Here is an 18,411-nt window from a genome sequence, read left to right on the forward strand (position 1 = left end):
ATCCCTAAGCAGTCAGACAGAAGTTAGGAGACAGGCTCATGTTCCCTCCATGTGTACATAAAAGGGGTCTCCAGTATAGTTTCTGGAACATGAAAATGCCCAATAAATGCTCATTTTATGAATGAATGAATAAATGTATGGACCAATTCTGTCATGAGTGAAATAGCTGCCTGGCTGCCTAAAATTCTGTGGAACTCCCTTACACATAAATAAAGAGCTTATTATCTATCTCTATAATGATGGATGCCGATCCAACCACACGTCCATGGAGAACGTTCAGTTCATAAGTAGATGTTCATCATCTCACAAACTGACCTTTGAGACTGAAAACAAGGAACGTCATTCCAGCCCCATGATGAATAGCGAGTTTGTAGTACAACACAACGCTCATTGCGATTACTGGGCTCATCCGGAAGCCAGAATCTGAAGGGGAGAAAAAGGATGATGGCATTTCTTTAAACAGTGCTTTGAAAAAGGTTAGAGACAGTAAGGGGGTGAGGGGCTGGGGATGAACTTCACAGAAGTCAAGGTCAGATATGTCCAAATCCACCCTCCCCACTCGTCATACAGTTTCTCCTCCACCTGCATCTCTGGCGTTTCCCTTGAAAACTGTGCCCACATCACTCAGTACTTTCCACCTTATTACTTAAATATCCTCACAGCAGATATCCCAGAGACTGTCTTGTATTTGTCCACCTTTATATCCTGTTCCCAGGGGACTTTTAATCTTATATGATGAAAATATTTCACCCTGGCCCATTTATCAATGGAATTTTTTCCTTTTGTTAATGCACTGTGTTTGGAGTCTGAAGAACTGGCAGAAATCTCTGTATCTTCTACCTATCCCTGTTATCGTGGGCAAGTCATTTAATATTCCTGATTCTCAGTTTTCCTACATAAAAAATGGGGACTAGAGCAACATCAGTGCATATTTCACACAGCAGACATGAGGATCAAAGGTGGTCATCTACCTAAAGTACTCGAGTTTTTAAAGAATTACATCAATATGAGATATTATAAGACGATCAAAATTTAGCATTTTTGCTTTATGTGAAATGTGAAATCTTTAATAATTGGTTATGATCTTAATGAACATGAATTTGTATTATATTTAAAGATATAAACATAGTGGTTAAAAGCACAGTAAAATCCACCTGAATTTGAGGACCATTGTTGACACTGTTGGTGGCCTTAGCTGAATTTTCTACACTCTCCAAACTCAATTTCCTCATCTCTATAGTGGGAAAAATAGTAGCAGGTGCCTCATCAGATTCTTGTGATGAATAAAAAAGATAATAAAATGATTTAACCCAGTGCCCAGGAGTTAAGAGTGAGCTATTCTAGTTTCACAGCCGATAGCCAGAACACCCTAAACTCCCGGCATGAGGTTGGACCCAGGACTCCTTTATCTAATTCTATACTCACGTGGCGCTTTTGTTGTACGGCGTCTGATCGACCCATTGCCAACGTCTCTGACCCTTCGGATCTGACAGTCCCACAAAATAAGCAGAGTGTTTATCTAGATTCTGGATGATGAAATCCTGAGGTAAGAAAAGAAAGGAGTCACAGCCTTTAGAGTACTCAGCCTAAACTGGGTTCTTTCTGACTTTAGAGAAATGAAGAGAAAAGGAGAGGACCCTAGGACTGCAGGTCTCCCCTGTCTGAGCAGGGCAGGGTCAAAGACTCCACTTGTGAGTGTGATGTTCTGTAGATACGGGAAGCGATTTCTATCCATGAGCATAATGAATTCTCATCTCAGACTGACTTCCCCTCTTTTTGTCACTAAGAGATGCCGAGAGATGCCGATCTTCAAATTTGTGCATGAGAAAATTTTAGTGGATTTGGTCATTCTCCTTTCATAACTTCAGAGATTGTTTAATTTCACTCCTGATTGTTTATTGTGATTGGTAATGATTTAACATTATTTCCCTATTCAACTTAATACCTCTTCTCTGTTAGTTAATAATGTATAAAACAATTACACACTAGAATAACAACTGATAGTTCAGGATGAAACATTTTCATCCTTCAACTCTATCCCCATATGTTATATTTTTAATGCCATGATTTCTTTTGGGAAGTTTAGTTTTCTTGAAGCAAGAGAAGATATGAAACATAAAAGACTCAGGGGTCTTTCCTATCTATTTTATTAAAGCCCTCTGCCACAGCACAAATATCCCAAAATAACTAAGCCCTCCTTAGCCAAGAGAGATATACAAAAGCATGCAGGGCTCACGACTCCATTGTCTATTAGAAAGTACCTGCTCGTCCTTGGTGTTGATCACCAGCAAGTGAGCCTCCATTCTAGAGCAGGCCTTCTCACTCTCATTCCAAGATTTTGATTCGGTAGCAATAAAGTAGCATTTGGAACTAAATGACTTCCAGTTCTTGGGGCAGCAGCTCCAGACTTTCTCTGTATGGGGAAGAGGGGCAAATAAATACAAGATAAGTAATCCCTTTTTAAAGTGTGTGTATTATTAAAATTAAGGACCAAAGGAGACCACATGGAAACTGGAACTCCCATCCCCACCCAGGTGTAACAAGGATGCCCACTCCTCAGGTGTCAATGAAGCCAAGTCTGCTTCAGTCAGGCAATAACGGGGCAGGTCCCCCTTTCTCCTACGGAGTGGTATCGGCAAAAGCCAATTAAAACATAATGTTTAAATAAGATCCAGACTCTGAGAACCTAATGCAAAATGTGCAGCATTCAATAGAAAATAACTCATCATACAAAGAACCAGGAAGTTCTCAAATGTAATAAAAAATGATAATTAATAGATGCCAACAACCAAGATAACACAAATGTTACAATTATCTGACAAAGATTTTAAAGCAGCCATGATAAAAATGCAAGAAGGTACAAACTTGCTTGAAATAAATGAAAAAATGGGACGCTTCAGTAAATCAATAGAAGATATAAAGAAAAAAACAAATGGAAATTTTACAATTGAAAAATACAATAACCAAAATAAAAGTCTCAGTGGATGGGCTCAACCCCAGATTGACAGTGAATTGGAAGAAAAAACACTAGAAATTTCCAACTGAACAACAGAAACAAAATATACAGAAAAAAGATAAATAGAGCCTCATATAGTGATCCTAAATGTGTATACACCAAACAGACCTGCAAATGTGTAAAGCAAAAACTGATACAATTGAAATGATAGATATGACAACCATACAATTATAGGTGGGCACATCAATACCCTGCTCTGAACAATTGGTGGAACAGCTACACAGAAAATCAGCAAGAATTTGGAAGAACTCAAAAACATCATCCACCACCAGGATCTAATCAACACTTATAGAACACTCTACCCAACAACGTAATACCCATTCTTTTCAAGTGCCTGTGGAACATATGTCAAGATAAAACATATCCTGGGGCTAAAACAAATCTCCACAACTTTAAATCATTGAAATCATAGAGAAAGTGTTCTCCAACCGCAATAGAAGAAATTAGAAAATAATAAAAGAAAGAAAGTAAACAACACACTTCCAAATAATCCATGGGTCAAAGAAGTCTCAGGGGAAATTTTTTAAAAATACATAACTGAATGAAAATGAAAATACAAATTATCAAAATTGCTATGCTTCAATAAAAGGAATCAGCCTCCTCAAATAAATGTCTGACTCTAGGATAGGGAAATGAGTCCCAAGCATTTTGTAGTCCCAGAAGGTAAGGAAGTAGGAAAAAAAACCACTGATGGTGCTATGTCAAAGGGTCACAGGATGGCCTGGCATACTGGCTCACGCCTGTAATCCCAGCACTTTGGGAGGCCAAGGCAGGAGGACCCTTTGAGGCCAGGAGTTCAAGACCAGCCTGGGCTACGTAGCAAAACCTCTACAAAAAATTTAGACTACAGGCATGGTGGTAGACGTCTGTAGTCCCAACTACTTGGGAGGCTGAGGCAGGAGGATCACTTGAGCCCAGGAGTTGGAGGTTGCAGTGAGCTGTGATCACACCGCTGCACCCCAGTCTGCGGGACAGAATGAGACCTTTTTTAAGAAAAACAAAAAGGGGCCTCCAGAACTAGGAGGGTCCTGGGAGGCGAGGTGTCACCTAGAACTTGTGAGTCCTGGTTGGATTCCTGGTACTTTCTTTCGGATTACTACTTTCATTTCTCTTGGTTTTGATTCCATTTCGGTTTCACCTGTCATCTGGGTCCTAGGTTATATTTTTGAACTTTAAAGAACGGTGCGTGCTCATCATTGGGATCCGTGATTGTCAGTTTCCTATCTGTCTTTTTCCTGAGGCCGTCCGGGGTGGTAGAACCAGGCCTCCCTCTTCCTCTCCCTGTCTTTCTGTCTGTGCCTTTCTCTGTGTGTGGTCTTCAGATCTTTTTAGGTGGCTGAAATTTCTGGTTTTCTGGTTTTCTTTTTCCAAAGAGTGGGAGGCACCAAAGAGGGATGAGACCAGGGCCACTTGGCGGAAATTCTGGTTCTGATTTCCCAGTATTCTGGCTTCTGGGTGGTTAGTACAGAGCCAGTCTAATATATCACCATTGGCACTTTTGGGTTGTTGGTCCTGTTGGGGCTTCGGTGTCTCTCTTGGATTACATCTTAATTATTTGTAAGTGTGAAATTGTGCAACTAAAATGTAAAATCACATCGCCATCTAAGGTAAGAATAAGGCTGACCCCAGGACTGCCCAACCCGTCCCTCCGCCGCCACCAGCCAGGCACAGCACGGTCAAGAATGATACTGTCTGTCTCTGTCTTTGTCTTTGTGGAATTCTTTTGAGTGATATTGGCCAGTTGTGTTTCTGTTTGTTCTGGTCTGTCTCCTTGTGCTGTCTGTCTTTGTCCTTGTGCCTCACAAAAAGTAGTTCTTTTGTCATCAGTATGGACCAGTCCCAGTCTTGTGTCAAACATGGTCTGCTTAGATATTGAATTTTGTCTAATTCAGAGGTTATTTAAAGGTTGATTCAAAATATAGATTTAGAAAGAAAATAAAAACGAGATACAAATAACCAGTGAAGTAAGAGAAAGAGTTGTAAAAAGGCTATGAGTATATAAACATATTTTTGGTAAGAAAGGTTAAACAGAGAGGAGAATGATGTTGTATAAGAAAGGATCTTGTATGGTAAACTTTTGTTCTAAAATGAAAGTTAAGGCAAAACAGAAAGTTTTAAGTATGTTGTAGCTGGTCTGTGCAAGTTGAGATAAAGTACAGGAAAGGGGATTTATGAAGAAATTTTGTATGCGATCCAACTGGCTACAATTTAAAAAAAATTTTTTGGTTTTCTTTAAATATTAAGGCCACTGAAAGTTTAAGAAAGACATATTGGGCTTGTTTGGTACATTAAAACTATACAGAAAGCATTGTCAAATAAGAAATTGTGGCCGGGCATGGTGGCTCACGCCTGTAATCCTAGCACTCTGGGAGGCCGAGGTGGGCGGATCGTTTGAGCTCAGGAGTTCGAGACCAGCCTGAGCAAGAGCGAGACCCCATCTCTACTAAAAATAGAAAGAAATTATACAGACAGCTAAATATGTATATAGAAAAAATTAGCCGGGCATGGTGGCGCATGCCTGTAGTCCCAGCTACTCGGGAGGCTGAGGCAGGAGGATTGCTTGAGCCCAGGAGTTTGAGGTTGCTATGAGCTAGGCTGACGCCACGGCATTCTAGCCTGGGCAACAGAGTGATACTCTGTCTAAAAAAGAAAGAAATTGTGTTAACTTTATTGGGATTATATTTATATAAACATGTTATTAATATATGTTCTAATTGTAAAATATTGATATATCTTCATATATATTATCAGTAATAGTAGTTATGTTATGTTGTTCTGCCATAAAATTAACCAACTTTGTCAATTGTCCCTCTACCCATGGCTATTCTAAGAGTTTTGTCTCCATAGACAATTCCTGGCCCTGACAGGCAACCTGCATTTGCCTTCCCCACCACGCACCCGGACTGGGACCCAAATGAGGAACGAGGTAAGGACGCTCTCGATCGCCAGACTCTGCTGGGAGACATACGGGCTGCGGCTAAAAAGCCAACTAATCTGTCCAAGGTAAGCGAGACCATACAGGGGCCTAACGAGTCCCCGGCGGTGTTCCTAGAATGCCTTTTTTAAAGCTTACCACCTGTATACTCCCATAGACCCAGAGGCACCAGAGAATAGATTTGCCATTAATATTGCCTTTGCCCCTCAGTTGGCCCCTGACATTAGTAGAAAGCCGCAGAAATTAGAAAGATTTGAGGAAAAAATTGCTGTCTGAGTTAATAGAAATTGCCCAGAAGATTTATAACAACAGAGAGGATCCTGGGACTGCCCAGTCTAAAAGGATGGCCAAAATTCTAGTATCCGCTATGGTAAAACAAGAGAAATATAAAACTGAAAAAGGCGAGAGGCCCCAAAGACCAGAGAGGATACTAGAAGGAAAAAGACCAGCCTAAGCCATGACCAGTGTGGCTACTGCAAAGAACATGGTCACTGGAAAAACGAATGTCCTCACCGAAAGCAGGAGGTGGCTAAGCCTGTCCTCATGGAGGTCACAGGCTGATGGGGCCGGGGCTCCATTCTGCTAAGCCCCCAGGAGCCCAAGGTAACTGAATGTGGAGGCAAACCTATAGAGTTTCTGATTGACACTGGAGCCACCAAGGATCAAGCCACATATAAAAGGGCTACTGAGGATTTGCTAACAGAATTAGCTCAGTTGGGCTACCATGTTCTGGCTAAAAAGGCTCAGCTTTGTACCCAGACAGCAACCTACCTGAGGTATGAACTAAAAAAGGTAAACAAACCCTCTCCACCAGTAAAATCAAAGCTATCCTGAAGGTCCCACAGCCCCAAACTAAGAGACAAGTACGAGAGTTCCTGGGGGCAGTGGGGTACTGCAGACTCTGGGTCCCCAAGTTTGCTGAGATAACAAACCCCCTGTAAGCTAGCATAGGGGGAAAGAGGGACGCTCTGATCCGGACTGAAAACGAGGCTAAAGCCTTCAAGAGCCTCAAACAGGCGCTTGTGAGTGCCCCTGCGCTGGTCTTGCCCGATTTGACCAAGCCTTTCTAGTTATATGTTGCTGAAAACTGAGGGATAGCTAAAGGGGTCCTAACTCAAAAACTAGGACCCTGGAACAGACCGGTTGCATACCTGTCTAAAAGGCTGGATCCTGTAGCATCTGGCTGGCCAGGCTGCTTGCGGGCCATTGCTGTGACCACCGTCTTGACAAAGGAAGCCTCCAAGCTCATCTTGGGGCAAGACTTGTGTATAATTGCCCCCCAACTCGGTGGAGGCTCTACTAAAAAGCCCCCCCGAAAGATGGCTTTCCAACTCACATATAACCCAATATCAGGTGCTGTTGCTAGACTCCCCCAGAATTCAGTTCCTAAAGACAGCCTCCCTCAACCCTGCCACCCTGCTCCCAGATCATGAGCTGTCAGAGCCACTCCATGACTGTCTCAAAATGCTCAAGTCTCTTACCAACCTGAGAGCTGACCTCACTGCCCGTGGCCGGACCCCAAACGAAGAATTATACACAGATGGGAGTATCTACATCTCAGAAGGAGCCAGGTATGCAGGGGCGGCTGTCGTAACTGCAGGCTGGATTATCTGGCACAGGCTCTCGGATATGAAACCTCAGCCCAGAAGGCTGAACTCATAGCCCTGACCCAGACCCCAAGATGGGAGAGAGCCCTTACAAAGGCACATGGACATAGGACACTTTACCAAGAGAAAGGACTGACACCCCAGTGACGAGAGACAATGCTTTCGGTGACGCGACAGCAAGAAAAGTTGCACAAAAACCAGTGGGGCCTCTCCAAATTCTCCCTGTTTTGCCAGAATGGCTCCTGCCAAACTCTCCAAACTACGCCAAAGAGAAAGTTAAATTAAGAAAAGTCCTGAAGGCCGGGCGCGGTGGCTCACGCCTGTAATCCTAGCACTCTGGGAGGCCGAGGCGGGTGGATCGCTCAAGGTCAGGAGTTCGAGACCAGCCTGAGCAAGAGCGAGACCCCGTCTCTACTAAAAATAGAAAGAAATTATATGGACAACTAAAAATATATATATAGAAAAATTAGCCGGGCATAGTGGCGCATGCCTGTAGTCCCAGCTACTCGGGAGGCTGAGGCAGGAGGATGGCTTGAGCCCAGGAGTTTGAGGTTGCTGTGAGCTAGGCTGACGCCACGGCACTCACTCTAGCCTGGTAGCCTGGGCAACAAAGTGAGACTCTGTCTCAAAAAAAAAAAAAAAGAAAAAGAAAAGCCCTGAAGACTAAAACTGATTCAGGAGGTTGGAAAATCCTCCCAGGCAATAGGGTCTTAATCCCTGAACACCTAGGATGAGACCTAATCAAGCAAATACATCAGAACACCCACCTTGGCAGCACCAAGTTGACTGAACTTCTCCAGAGGGACTACTGCACTCCTTGGCTACATCAGATGGCCCAGCAGGTGACAACGAGGTGTCGCGCCTGTGCACAAGTCAATTCAGATGAAGGGGCTAATCCCCCTTCGGGACCAGGTTAAGGGGACAAGCCCCGGGGAAACAGTGGAAAGTGGACTTCACAAAAATAAAACTAGGCAAATACAGATATCACTACTTGCTTGTGTTCATTGGCACCTTCTCTAGATGGGCAAAAACTTTTCCTTGGAAGTCAGAGACAGCACAGGTAGTTGCAAAAAAAGTTAGTGACTGAAATTGTTCCCTGATTTGGCCTCCCACTTGCATTGGGGTCCGACAATGGCCCGATGTTCATCGCCCAAACGACTCAATTATTAACTTACACTGTGCTTATAGACCTCAGAGTTCAGGACAGATAAAAAGGATAAATAAAACTTTAAAAACATTAAACAAAGTAAAGCTGGAGACTGGTGCAGATGGGATAAGCCTCCTTCCCTTTGCCCTACTAAAAACCAAATACACTCCATATGTTGAAAACATAAACATAACCGTATGTAAAATCATGTTCAGCCGACTAACCCCACTCCCAGGAAAGCTCTATTTCAGGTACAGCCTGGAGACCTCGTCTGGATAAAAAAACTTCAGCCTGCCAGGCTAGAGGCCGGGTGGACTGGACCCCTGCCAGTGGTCCTCACCACGCCAACAGCCGTGAAGGTTGCCGGAAAGCGTCACTGCATCCACCACATGCGGATCAAAAGGCAACCCCAGATCAACTCACCGAGAAATGGATCGCCCGACCCACTGAGAACTCACTAAAGATAAGACTTTCCAGAGACTCCTCTGCTTCCTCCTAGTTATCCATTTTAATCCAGCAGACGACCCTCCCCCCATCAGCCTATAAACTACACTTAGGTGCTTACAAAGACAATAAATGACACTGTCATAATTAGACAGACCCGGAGAGCCTTAGCAAAGGCTGGGCTGAAGCCTGTCCAAGCTCCCCGCCCCTCTGCTGCCTCTGAAGACATATCTCTGAGTGGCCTCCTCCCCCTCGTCTCGGGCTGGGAAAAAAAGATTGCCCTTTAAACACAAAATTCTACTCCGTACTTAAAAGATAAATCCTTAGACATAAGCTAAGCACCTGACTTACTTAAAACATTTATGTGAAGGGCAGGGTGGTGCAGATAGCCAGAAAAAGTTTAAAATAGATTGTTTGCGAGATCATTTTTGATAATATATATTGATATATTTAACAGTACCATAAACACCAAAATAAGGGGGGTAAATCTAAAAGCACTTGTCATCTCTAACATTCCTAATCCCCGTATATGACAACACTTTTGTCAGCCATAACAAAACCAGTTATTCCCATTCTGCTGACACTGCTCCTTGACCCCTGCATCATAAACAGCCTAATTTCTTATGTTAAGCAAAGAGTTCAAGCTGTCAAACTTATGGTCCTCCAAACTCACTATCAACATATCTGTGATACTAGTAACAAAGAATCAATGATTTGATTCCTCCTAAAAACCAGTGGGGAATGTTACAGTCTGAGTTTCGTGCCGAAAAATCAGTAATCTGCCATTCTGCTTCTGTAAACCTGCTTGCTCTTGCTTGCTACCCCCAACACAGAAATTCCTAAGTGACTACAACACCCATGTTCTGCGTAAGATGATTACAGCCCCCACGTTTTGCGTGAAGCTATTACAACACTCATGTTTTGCGTGAACAAGATACGGCCCAGAGTCCAAACTGCCCAGATCCTGTTACCCCAAAGATAAGAAAATGATGTAATGCTTACTCAAGGCTTTTTGTACACGTGCTTGCTCTGTTTTAGTAATTGTCCACCCACAAACTTACAACATAAAAACTTTCTGTTTCAAAGGCTCCCTGCTGCTTTCTGTGCCGCCTTTGGGCAGTGTGGAGCGTAGTTGCTGGCCAGCTAATAAAGACTCCTGATTTGGCTCAATTTGGTCTTTAGGTGGTCATTTCTCATATCTGAGACCATAACAGACATCCTATAATATACCTGACCAGTATGCCTCAAAACTGTCAAGGTCATCAAAAACAAGGAAAGTCTGAGAAACTGTCACAGCCAAGAGAAGCCCAAAGAGACATGTAACTCAATGTAATGCAGAACCCTGGCTCGGATTCTGTTAAAAAAAGGAACATTAGGTGAAAACTAAGGAAATTGGAACGAATTGTGAACTCTAATTAATGACAATATATCAATATTGGCTCGTTAGTTGTAACAAATGTACCATATTTATATAAGATATTAATAATAGGGGATATTGTGTGTGCCAAGGAGGGGTAAAATGGGATCTCTTTGCATTATCTGTTCTATTTTTCTGTAAATATAAAACTGTTTCTAAATTAACTACTAATTTTGAAAATTTAAATAATTCACATCCATAGTAAAATCATCATCATCATATCATTTTCATCAAATAGTTTTAACTGATATGTCAAAAAAAGAGCAAGTGTGCACAGAAAGTTCAGAAAGAGGCCGGGTGCAGCAGCTCACGCCTGTAATCCTAGCACTCTGGGAGGCCAAGGCGGTGGATCGCTCGAGATCAGGAGTTTGAGACCAGCCTGAGCAAGAGTGAGACCCTGTCTCTACTAAAAATAGAAAGAAATTATCTGGAAAACTAAAAACATATAGAAAAATATTAGCCGGGCATGGTGACACATGCCTGTAGTCCTAGCTACTTGAGAGGCTGAGGCAGGAGGATTGCTTGAGCTCAGGAGTTTGAGGTTGCTGTGAGCTAGGCTAACGCCACGACACTCTAGCCTGGGCAACACAGTGAGACTCTGTCTCAAAAAAAAAAAAAAATTTTTATGTCCTATATATTTGCAGATTTATAGCTTAAGATGGTCATGGGAGTCAACTTTGTAGTATGCTCTACCTGGGAATCTTATTGGAAATATTGCTTTGGGATCCTTACGTAGTATAGTCGGCAACTGAACTCTAGGCACATTCATTTTTACCTGCCATGGTCAAATTTTTTTTCACACACTCCAATGCTGTATGAATTGGCTGTTTTGTAGTACTTTTTTCTTCAGGAAGCTGAGAACATTTTTGAAAGAAAACTAGAAAAGAGAACAAAGACATTCATTTTCCTGGTTGCACTGTGACTTTGACTTTATTGTTACTTTCTTACATTCTTTATAGAAATAAAATCTACAAACGCCCAATTACTTGAGTAGATGGAGAAAAGATTTCCTGTTTTGAAACCAGAGATCTCCAGGAATAGCTGAAAGATCAGCAGTTGGAAGAGGACACGACAGCTCCATCACAATGGGTCTACGGGGACTTCTCCACATGCTCCTTCAATACTCAACGTGAGATGCCTGCTGAGGCTAAACCTTGGGAGTGGGGAGGAGGGGAGGGCAGATAGACGCTTGTGTTCAAGGATGTGCACAGCCTGGGACTTTGCGGGGGTGGGTGGAGAAGCATTAGCTAATTCTGAAAAGTTCTGGGTTATCCTGGAGAATGGAGAATTTAAAAAAGAACCCAACATGGACCAAGAGAACTAATTTTCTTCCTCTTCTTTCCTTTATTCTCTCCATTCCAACTGGCTACTCCTCAGCATACCAACCCTCTCATGTCTCTCCCAATCTAAAACTAACCCACCTTTTCGTCTAGAAACTGAATTTTCTCTCTTTCCTCCTTATCTTTCATTTGCTCCTTGACTCACCACATTCTGACGTTTGCTTCCACTGCTTCACTAACACCGTCCTTGAAATGGATTATCAGCAACATGCTAGGCCCACTTATTAGCCATCTTCCTATTTGACCTCCTTAAATACTTGACCTGGGTTCTCTTCTCCCTTAGTTCTTAGGGCCCTACTCTGCTTTTCTTGCTTTTGTTTTCATGCTACTGCTTCTTACACTCCTTTATAAGCTCCTCTTCTTCCATCCACCTCTTTTACAAGGTGACATTTCCCAGAGTTCCATCCTCCTCCCTCCTTCTCATGCTAAGTTCTCTGAGTGATGTCACATCTCCCCATGGCATCACCTGCTACGTCTATGTGAATGACGTCCAAAGCTCAGACCTCTCTCCTGAAGGCCAGACAAATGTGTCTCCCACTAGACATGTCCATCTGAGAGTCCCACAGTTACATAAAACTCAACATGTCCAAACCTTAAATCACCATCTTCCAACTCAAACTTGCTACTCATCCTATATTGTCTACCTCTTTGAAAAACTTCATGATTTCTGAGTTTACCAAGTCACAGTATTGGAACCACATTTTACTTCTCTGGGTCCCTTATTTCCCAGATCTAGATATTCATCAGGCTTCTACTTCCTTTATCATTCAAAGCTACCTCCTTTCTTCACTAACTCTAGCCATGGATCAGGCTCTTGCTGTTTCTCAATTGGATTTATGAATTAGCTTTCTAACTTCTCTCTCTGCCTCCAATATTTTTCCTCATATACCCATTCCTCACACCTCTGTACAAAGCGTATTATCAAAAGTCAAATTTGATTATACCAATTCCCTGCTTAAAATTCTACAAAGTCTCTCCATGACTGCAACACATTGCAAAAATGGCCACAATTTTTAACCTTCCCTGTATCCACACTGCTTTGCAATATGATTTTTCAGCTTCTTCAATCAAGAAATGGGGTCTGGCCAGGCATAGTGGCTCATGCCTGTAATCCCAGCACTTTGGGAGGCCAAGGCAGGAAAATCGCTTGAGCCCAGGAGTTTTAGTTTGCAGTTACCTGTGATCATGCCACTGCACTCCAGCCTGGGCAACACAGTAAGACCCTGTCTCAAAAAAATAAAAATAAATACAAATAAAGAAAAGAAAAGAAAAAAGAAATGGGGTCTGTTTCTCCACCAGCGGAATCAGACTGCCTTTAAGACTTCCTCTGGCCAACAGAATGCGCAGAAGCAATCTGTGCTAGGCCCAAGTTGAGACTTCAAGAGGCCTTGCTTACTTCGCTCTCAGTCTTGGAAGTCTGCAAGTTGCCATGTGAACAAACTCAGGCTAGTCTAATGAACGATAAGAGCAATGTGGCCAAATTGCTTCTGTCATTCCACTGACATCCCCTTCCTCAGAAGGCAGGTTGCCCGTGAGGGGCACCGGGCGACATGCGCGCGAGTGAGGCAAGGCAGGACCAGAGGACGCCCCCAACTGGCACCAGTCTAACTTGCCACGCTGCAGAATTATGAGCTAAATAAACAGTTACTGTTTTAATCCACTAAGTTTTAGATTGGTTAAATAAGCAGCAAAAGACAATTGATAAAACAACCTTTAGGGGAAAAAATCCAAATTCTTTATAATGGTACACAGCACTCTTCACGATCCGAGTTCTGTTTCTCTCTCCCACCTACAACTTCGCTTCTTAGATCTCTCAGCACCATATGTTCCAGTCATGCATACTTACAGTTCCCCAAATTCTATGCTCTCTCATATCTCTATGTCATTCTTGGGAGACACAGCCCTAAATGTCACCTCCTCTGGGAAGTCTGTCTGAGCTTCCTGTGCATACACCTTCCCTGCACAACAGTTACCATACACTGTTGTAACCACTGGTTCATTGGACCGTTCTCTACATTTCTTGAAACCAGGGGCTGCAGCTCTGTCTGGACGGGGTCTGACATATAGCAGATGGCCAGTGCTACTTACTGAATGACCAGATGAATGAATAAGATACCCAAATATATACTAGTTTTATACCTTTTAATATTTTGATAAATTCTAAAAGCCAAAGATATGCAGCAATCCACCTATTTTGCTAAATTGCGCTTTAGATCTCACACAGTCTTGAGCAGGACAGAAATAATTAAGTGAAATTCAGTGGAGAACTCTTCTGGAAATACGTTTTCCCATCTCTTTCTTGTCCACCTGCGCATCCCCAAATATAAGTGTGCATGCAAGTAGGACTGGCCTTATAAACACTGCTGAGAAAATACAGATTTGTCCTCCCTTATACAGTGTCTGGTATAGAGACCCCAGAGATTTCACTCTACAATACACACACACACACACACACACACACGCACACTTACTCTTCAATTTCCCTAAGGAGAATGAATTCCATTCCTTTTACAGGAAAGTAACTAAATCCAAATAAAAAATAAAATTCTCAGTGGATTCCCATGAATTATGTCTTCCTAGAGAAAATTTTATTTCAGATTTCTAGATAAACTCATTTTTAAATGTCAGTTTCTAACACAGACCTTCTCTTTGTGTACAGCAGACATTGCTTATTGATTCGGTTGGCATACTTACTGATAAAAGCAATAAAGAATGAAATTTTCAATAGCAGGAAAAGTATCAGCAATGAGGCCCAAAACAGCTTGGGAAAACTGGGATTACTTTTGTTAGAGGTGGTCCTTTCCTTGGGAGCTGAAAGAGAAACCAAATGAGTTCTTTTTTGATCAACAATAAATTCTGTCCTTACTTTCTCTTCCTCCTCCTCTTTTTCGTCTCTTTTTTGTTGGATGACGCACAATTACAATGGTATGACACTTGAAATAATATGAGAATAGGCACAGAAAGGAAATGATAATGTTCATTGTAGAAATTTTAGAAAATGTATAGAAGCAGAAATTCCTACCATCGAAGATAACCGTTTTATTAATAATTTGGTATATATCTCACCAGCAATTTTTAAAATGCACATATATGTACATTTTGCCATGATTGATACATCATATATACTGATTTCTGACCTACGACTTTCTTTTATACTATATCATGAATATTCTTCACACCAGATTTCTTCTTTAACATTTTTTATCATGGTTGAATAGCATTTCATCATATATTTAAATACTCTTCCAGAATGTTTCCAACTTTACTTTTAAAAATGCGGCCGGGCGCGGTGGCTCACGCCTGTAATCCTAGCACTCTGGGAGGCCGAGGCGGGTGGATCACTCAAGGTCAGGAGTTTGAGACCAGCCTGAGCAAGAGCGAGACCCCGTCTCTACTAAAAATAGAAAGAAATTATCTGGCCAACTAAAATATATATATAGAAAAAATTAGCCGGGCATGGTGGCGCATGCCTGTAGTCCCAGCTACTCGGGAGGCTGAGGCAGTAGGATCGCTTAAGCCCAGGAGTTTGAGGTTGCTGTGAGCTAGGCTGATGCCACGGCACTCACTCTAGCCTGGGCAACAAAGCAAGACTCTGTCTCAAAAAAAAAAATACTGTAGCAGATAAATCCTCATAATCATCCCTCATCACATCTTCAGGATGAGGTCAGCCGTTTTAGTCACCATGTTATAATCAGGAATTCCTAACATTATGATATGTTGTCAAGTATGGGGGGACTCTCAGTACTATATAATATGATTTCATTTTTAGAAAAATACACAAACATATTTATGTATATTCTCATGTGGAAGGATATACACTAAAATGCAAATTATGGTTTTCTCTAGACGGTAAAAGTATAATTTAAATCTCTGTGTATCCCTGGTTAATTTTTTTCTATAAAAATCATTATTACTTATATAATAAAGAAATTAGGCCAGGCACGGTGGCTCACGCCTGTAATCCTAGCACTCTGGGAGGCCGAGGAGGGAAGATCGCTCCAGGTCAGGAGTTCGAGACCAGCCTGAGTAAGAGCGAGACCTCGTCTCTACTAAAAATAGAAAGACATTATCTGAACAACTAAAAATATATAGAAAAAATTAGCCAGGCATGGTGGCACATGCCTGTAGTCCCAGCTACTCGGGAGGCTGAGGCAGGAGGATTGTTTGAGCCCAGGAGTTTGAGGTTGCTATGAGCTTAATGCCATGGCACTCTAGCCTGGGCAAAAGAGCAAGACTCTGTCTCAAAAAAAAAAAAAAAAAAAAAAAAGAAGAAGAAAAGAAAGAAATTATACAAAGTTTTTAAGAAGAAAAAAACAATTTTTCTGAGCACTGTCCATACTTCCACAGAGGCGTTCTAGAAAGCGTGAGCAGTCCTGACTCCCTCCCTCCAATGGCGTCTTGTACTCCATATGCATTTTTTTCTCTCTTCTCTATCTGAGATCTCACACACGCCACCCAAACTGCCTTTTGTCTACTCCCAAACTTAACTGAGTCTGTCTCAGAGATGCAACATGCAATAGATTTTCTGATTTCAGAAAAATTTCCCTGGAGATTTAAGGAACTTTCTTTTTAAGACTGTCTAGTCTTTCATTTGCAATGGCCTTTTGTTCCACTCCAGTACTAACAAATACACTCTCCTTGCTCTCCACCCACACTCTTCCCCTCTAACTAATCAAAACACAAATCCCACAAATGCATTAGTAACCCCAGCATCTGGGTTCATGGTTTCAGAAGCTGTATTTGGTCTCTCAACCCCAGACTAACTCAGCCTTAACCTCAACACAGGACCACAACTTCCCAGCATTAGAACATTCACCTTAGCTCAGGACTATAGCTGATTTCTGACACCTAAGTTTTCTTATAGTCAGCAGAGTTAGAGCTAAAGACAGCATCATAAAATCTGTACAACCCCTTAATGCTTACCTACAGGCAACTCAATCTTCTGGAACTCCTGTGTTTCCCAAACATGGCCAGGAACCAGCAACTGACATCACCTACGCCTTGTTTACCATCTCTCTCTTCATCCTTCGTCTTATTAATTCTGACCACCAGAAAATGGTTGTTACCTGCAGGAGACTCTGAGTTGGTGCCTGAGGAGTTGGATCCATTTTTGAACCTCACTTGAGCAGAAGTGATTTTCAAAGCCATGTTCAGAAGAGCCCTTCTGCTTTCATCAGAAAATCTGTTTCATTGCTTCCTTAAAATATCTTATAAATGAGAACCAAACATGGTGATAAATTATCTCCTTCCTGTCACTCAACTTGGTGAGAGCAGGTGCAGCAAATACGTAAATACCCCTGACCGGGATCTCGTGAGAACCGAAACTGCAACGTGGGGGCCACTCAGTCCGCAGAGGCCCCGTCCTCAGGATCAGCACGGTGGGAGTCACAGCTTGAGACATGCGCTAGTGGGAACTCAAAGCGTGGAGGAAAGAAATGGGAAGGAAAGGAAAAGAGGAACCAAGCAATTAGAGAAGTCTTTCCTGAGAACTGTGTTCACTGAACTCACCAGAAAAAATAAAATTCGTATGCTTCCTCCCACATGCGGACATAATTACTCACGGATCAACAACCTGTTTGAACAGGCCGGGCGTGGTGGCTCACGCCTGTAACCCTAGCACTCTGGGAGGCTGAGGAGGGAGGATCGCTCCAGGTCAGGAGTTCGAGACCAGCCTGAGCAAGAGTGAGACCCCGTCTCTACTAAAAAAATAAAAAGAAATTAGCTGGACAACTAAAAATATATATATAGAAAAAAATGAGCCGGGCGTGGTCGAGCATGCCTGTAGTCCCAGCTACCCGGGAGGCTGAGGCAGGAGGATTGCTTGAGCCTAGGAGTTTGAGGTTGCTGTGAGCTAGGCTGACGCCACGGCACTCACTCTAGCCTGGGTAACAGAGTGAGACTCTGTCTCAAAAAAAAAAACAAAACAACCTGAACAAACTCATGTTCGTGTTGCATTCACCTCGTCATTTTTGCCTAATCAGGCAAATTCTTGGTACCATAGTCTCAGAGGATCAATGACAAAATACTCACATGTCAGCCTCCCCACCTTCAAGGCTTGGCTTTCTCTGGCACAGTGGGGAAGGCAAAGCTTCGATCCTATGGCTTGGGAAGCTGCTCCTCCCTGCTCTGGGCTTTCCCTCCTCCTCGCTTGTAACTAACTCCACTGGAGTCTCTGTTCATTGTGCTGCGTGTCACCTCCAGCCCTCTGCAGAGCAGCTCGCTTTGTTGCATGTCGGAGGACGGGGCCAGCTCTTACTGCACACTTCTCTAGCCTTTTAGTCCTCACAGCGCCACAGCAAAAGGGTACCCAGCTCCATATGACTGTTTTAACAGTTAGGATAATTAAATGGGGTCATGTTATTGAAGGGGATAAACTTAAACAGAGTGCTAAATATGACTTTTTCCAAATCCATCATGTAGAATCTTTCCACAGACATGCTCCCAGCTCACACCTGGATTCTCTGACCTCAGCTCTCACCCAATGATCCTTCTTCTTTTAACCTCC

General features: G+C 42.6%; 1 protein-coding gene across 3 annotated transcripts; it reads right to left on the bottom strand.

Annotated features, from left to right (window-relative positions):
• Positions 1 to 259: 259 nt before the first annotated feature.
• LOC138397054 (C-type lectin domain family 4 member A-like) lies at positions 260 to 17,054 on the bottom strand. 3 transcript variants are annotated; one of them, XM_069490921.1, is made up of 6 exons: positions 16,973 to 17,054; positions 14,601 to 14,717; positions 11,342 to 11,443; positions 2,262 to 2,413; positions 1,426 to 1,541; positions 260 to 423 (listed from the first exon to the last, which is right to left on the bottom strand). In XM_069490921.1, exons 1-6 carry the CDS (start codon positions 17,052 to 17,054, stop codon positions 282 to 284), a joined length of 711 nt encoding a protein of 236 aa, XP_069347022.1. In that variant the 3' UTR covers positions 260 to 281. The 3 variants fall into 3 exon arrangements, with proteins under 3 accessions (XP_069347022.1, XP_069347023.1, XP_069347024.1); XM_069490922.1 differs by lacking the exon at positions 14,601 to 14,717; XM_069490923.1 differs by lacking the exon at positions 11,342 to 11,443.
• Positions 17,055 to 18,411: the final 1,357 nt, after the last annotated feature.

This window comes from Eulemur rufifrons, chromosome 16 (assembly GCF_041146395.1).
Source record: "Eulemur rufifrons isolate Redbay chromosome 16, OSU_ERuf_1, whole genome shotgun sequence".
NCBI classification, from domain to species: Eukaryota; Metazoa; Chordata; class Mammalia; order Primates; family Lemuridae; genus Eulemur; species Eulemur rufifrons.

Bases quoted from the DNA above. Each gene is read 5' to 3' on its own strand.
- LOC138397054 (XM_069490921.1), bottom strand. From the start codon at position 17,054: ATGGCTTTGAAAATCACTTCTGCTCAAGTGAGGTTCAAAAATGGATCC. The intron at 11,444-14,600 runs GTAAGTATGCCA...TCTCTTTTCTAG, and splicing joins ATTCTTTATTGCTTTTATCA to TTTTCTTTCAAAAATGTTCT. The intron at 2,414-11,341 runs GTAAAAATGAAT...TTCCCCATACAG, and splicing joins AAAAAATTTGACCATGGCAG to AGAAAGTCTGGAGCTGCTGC.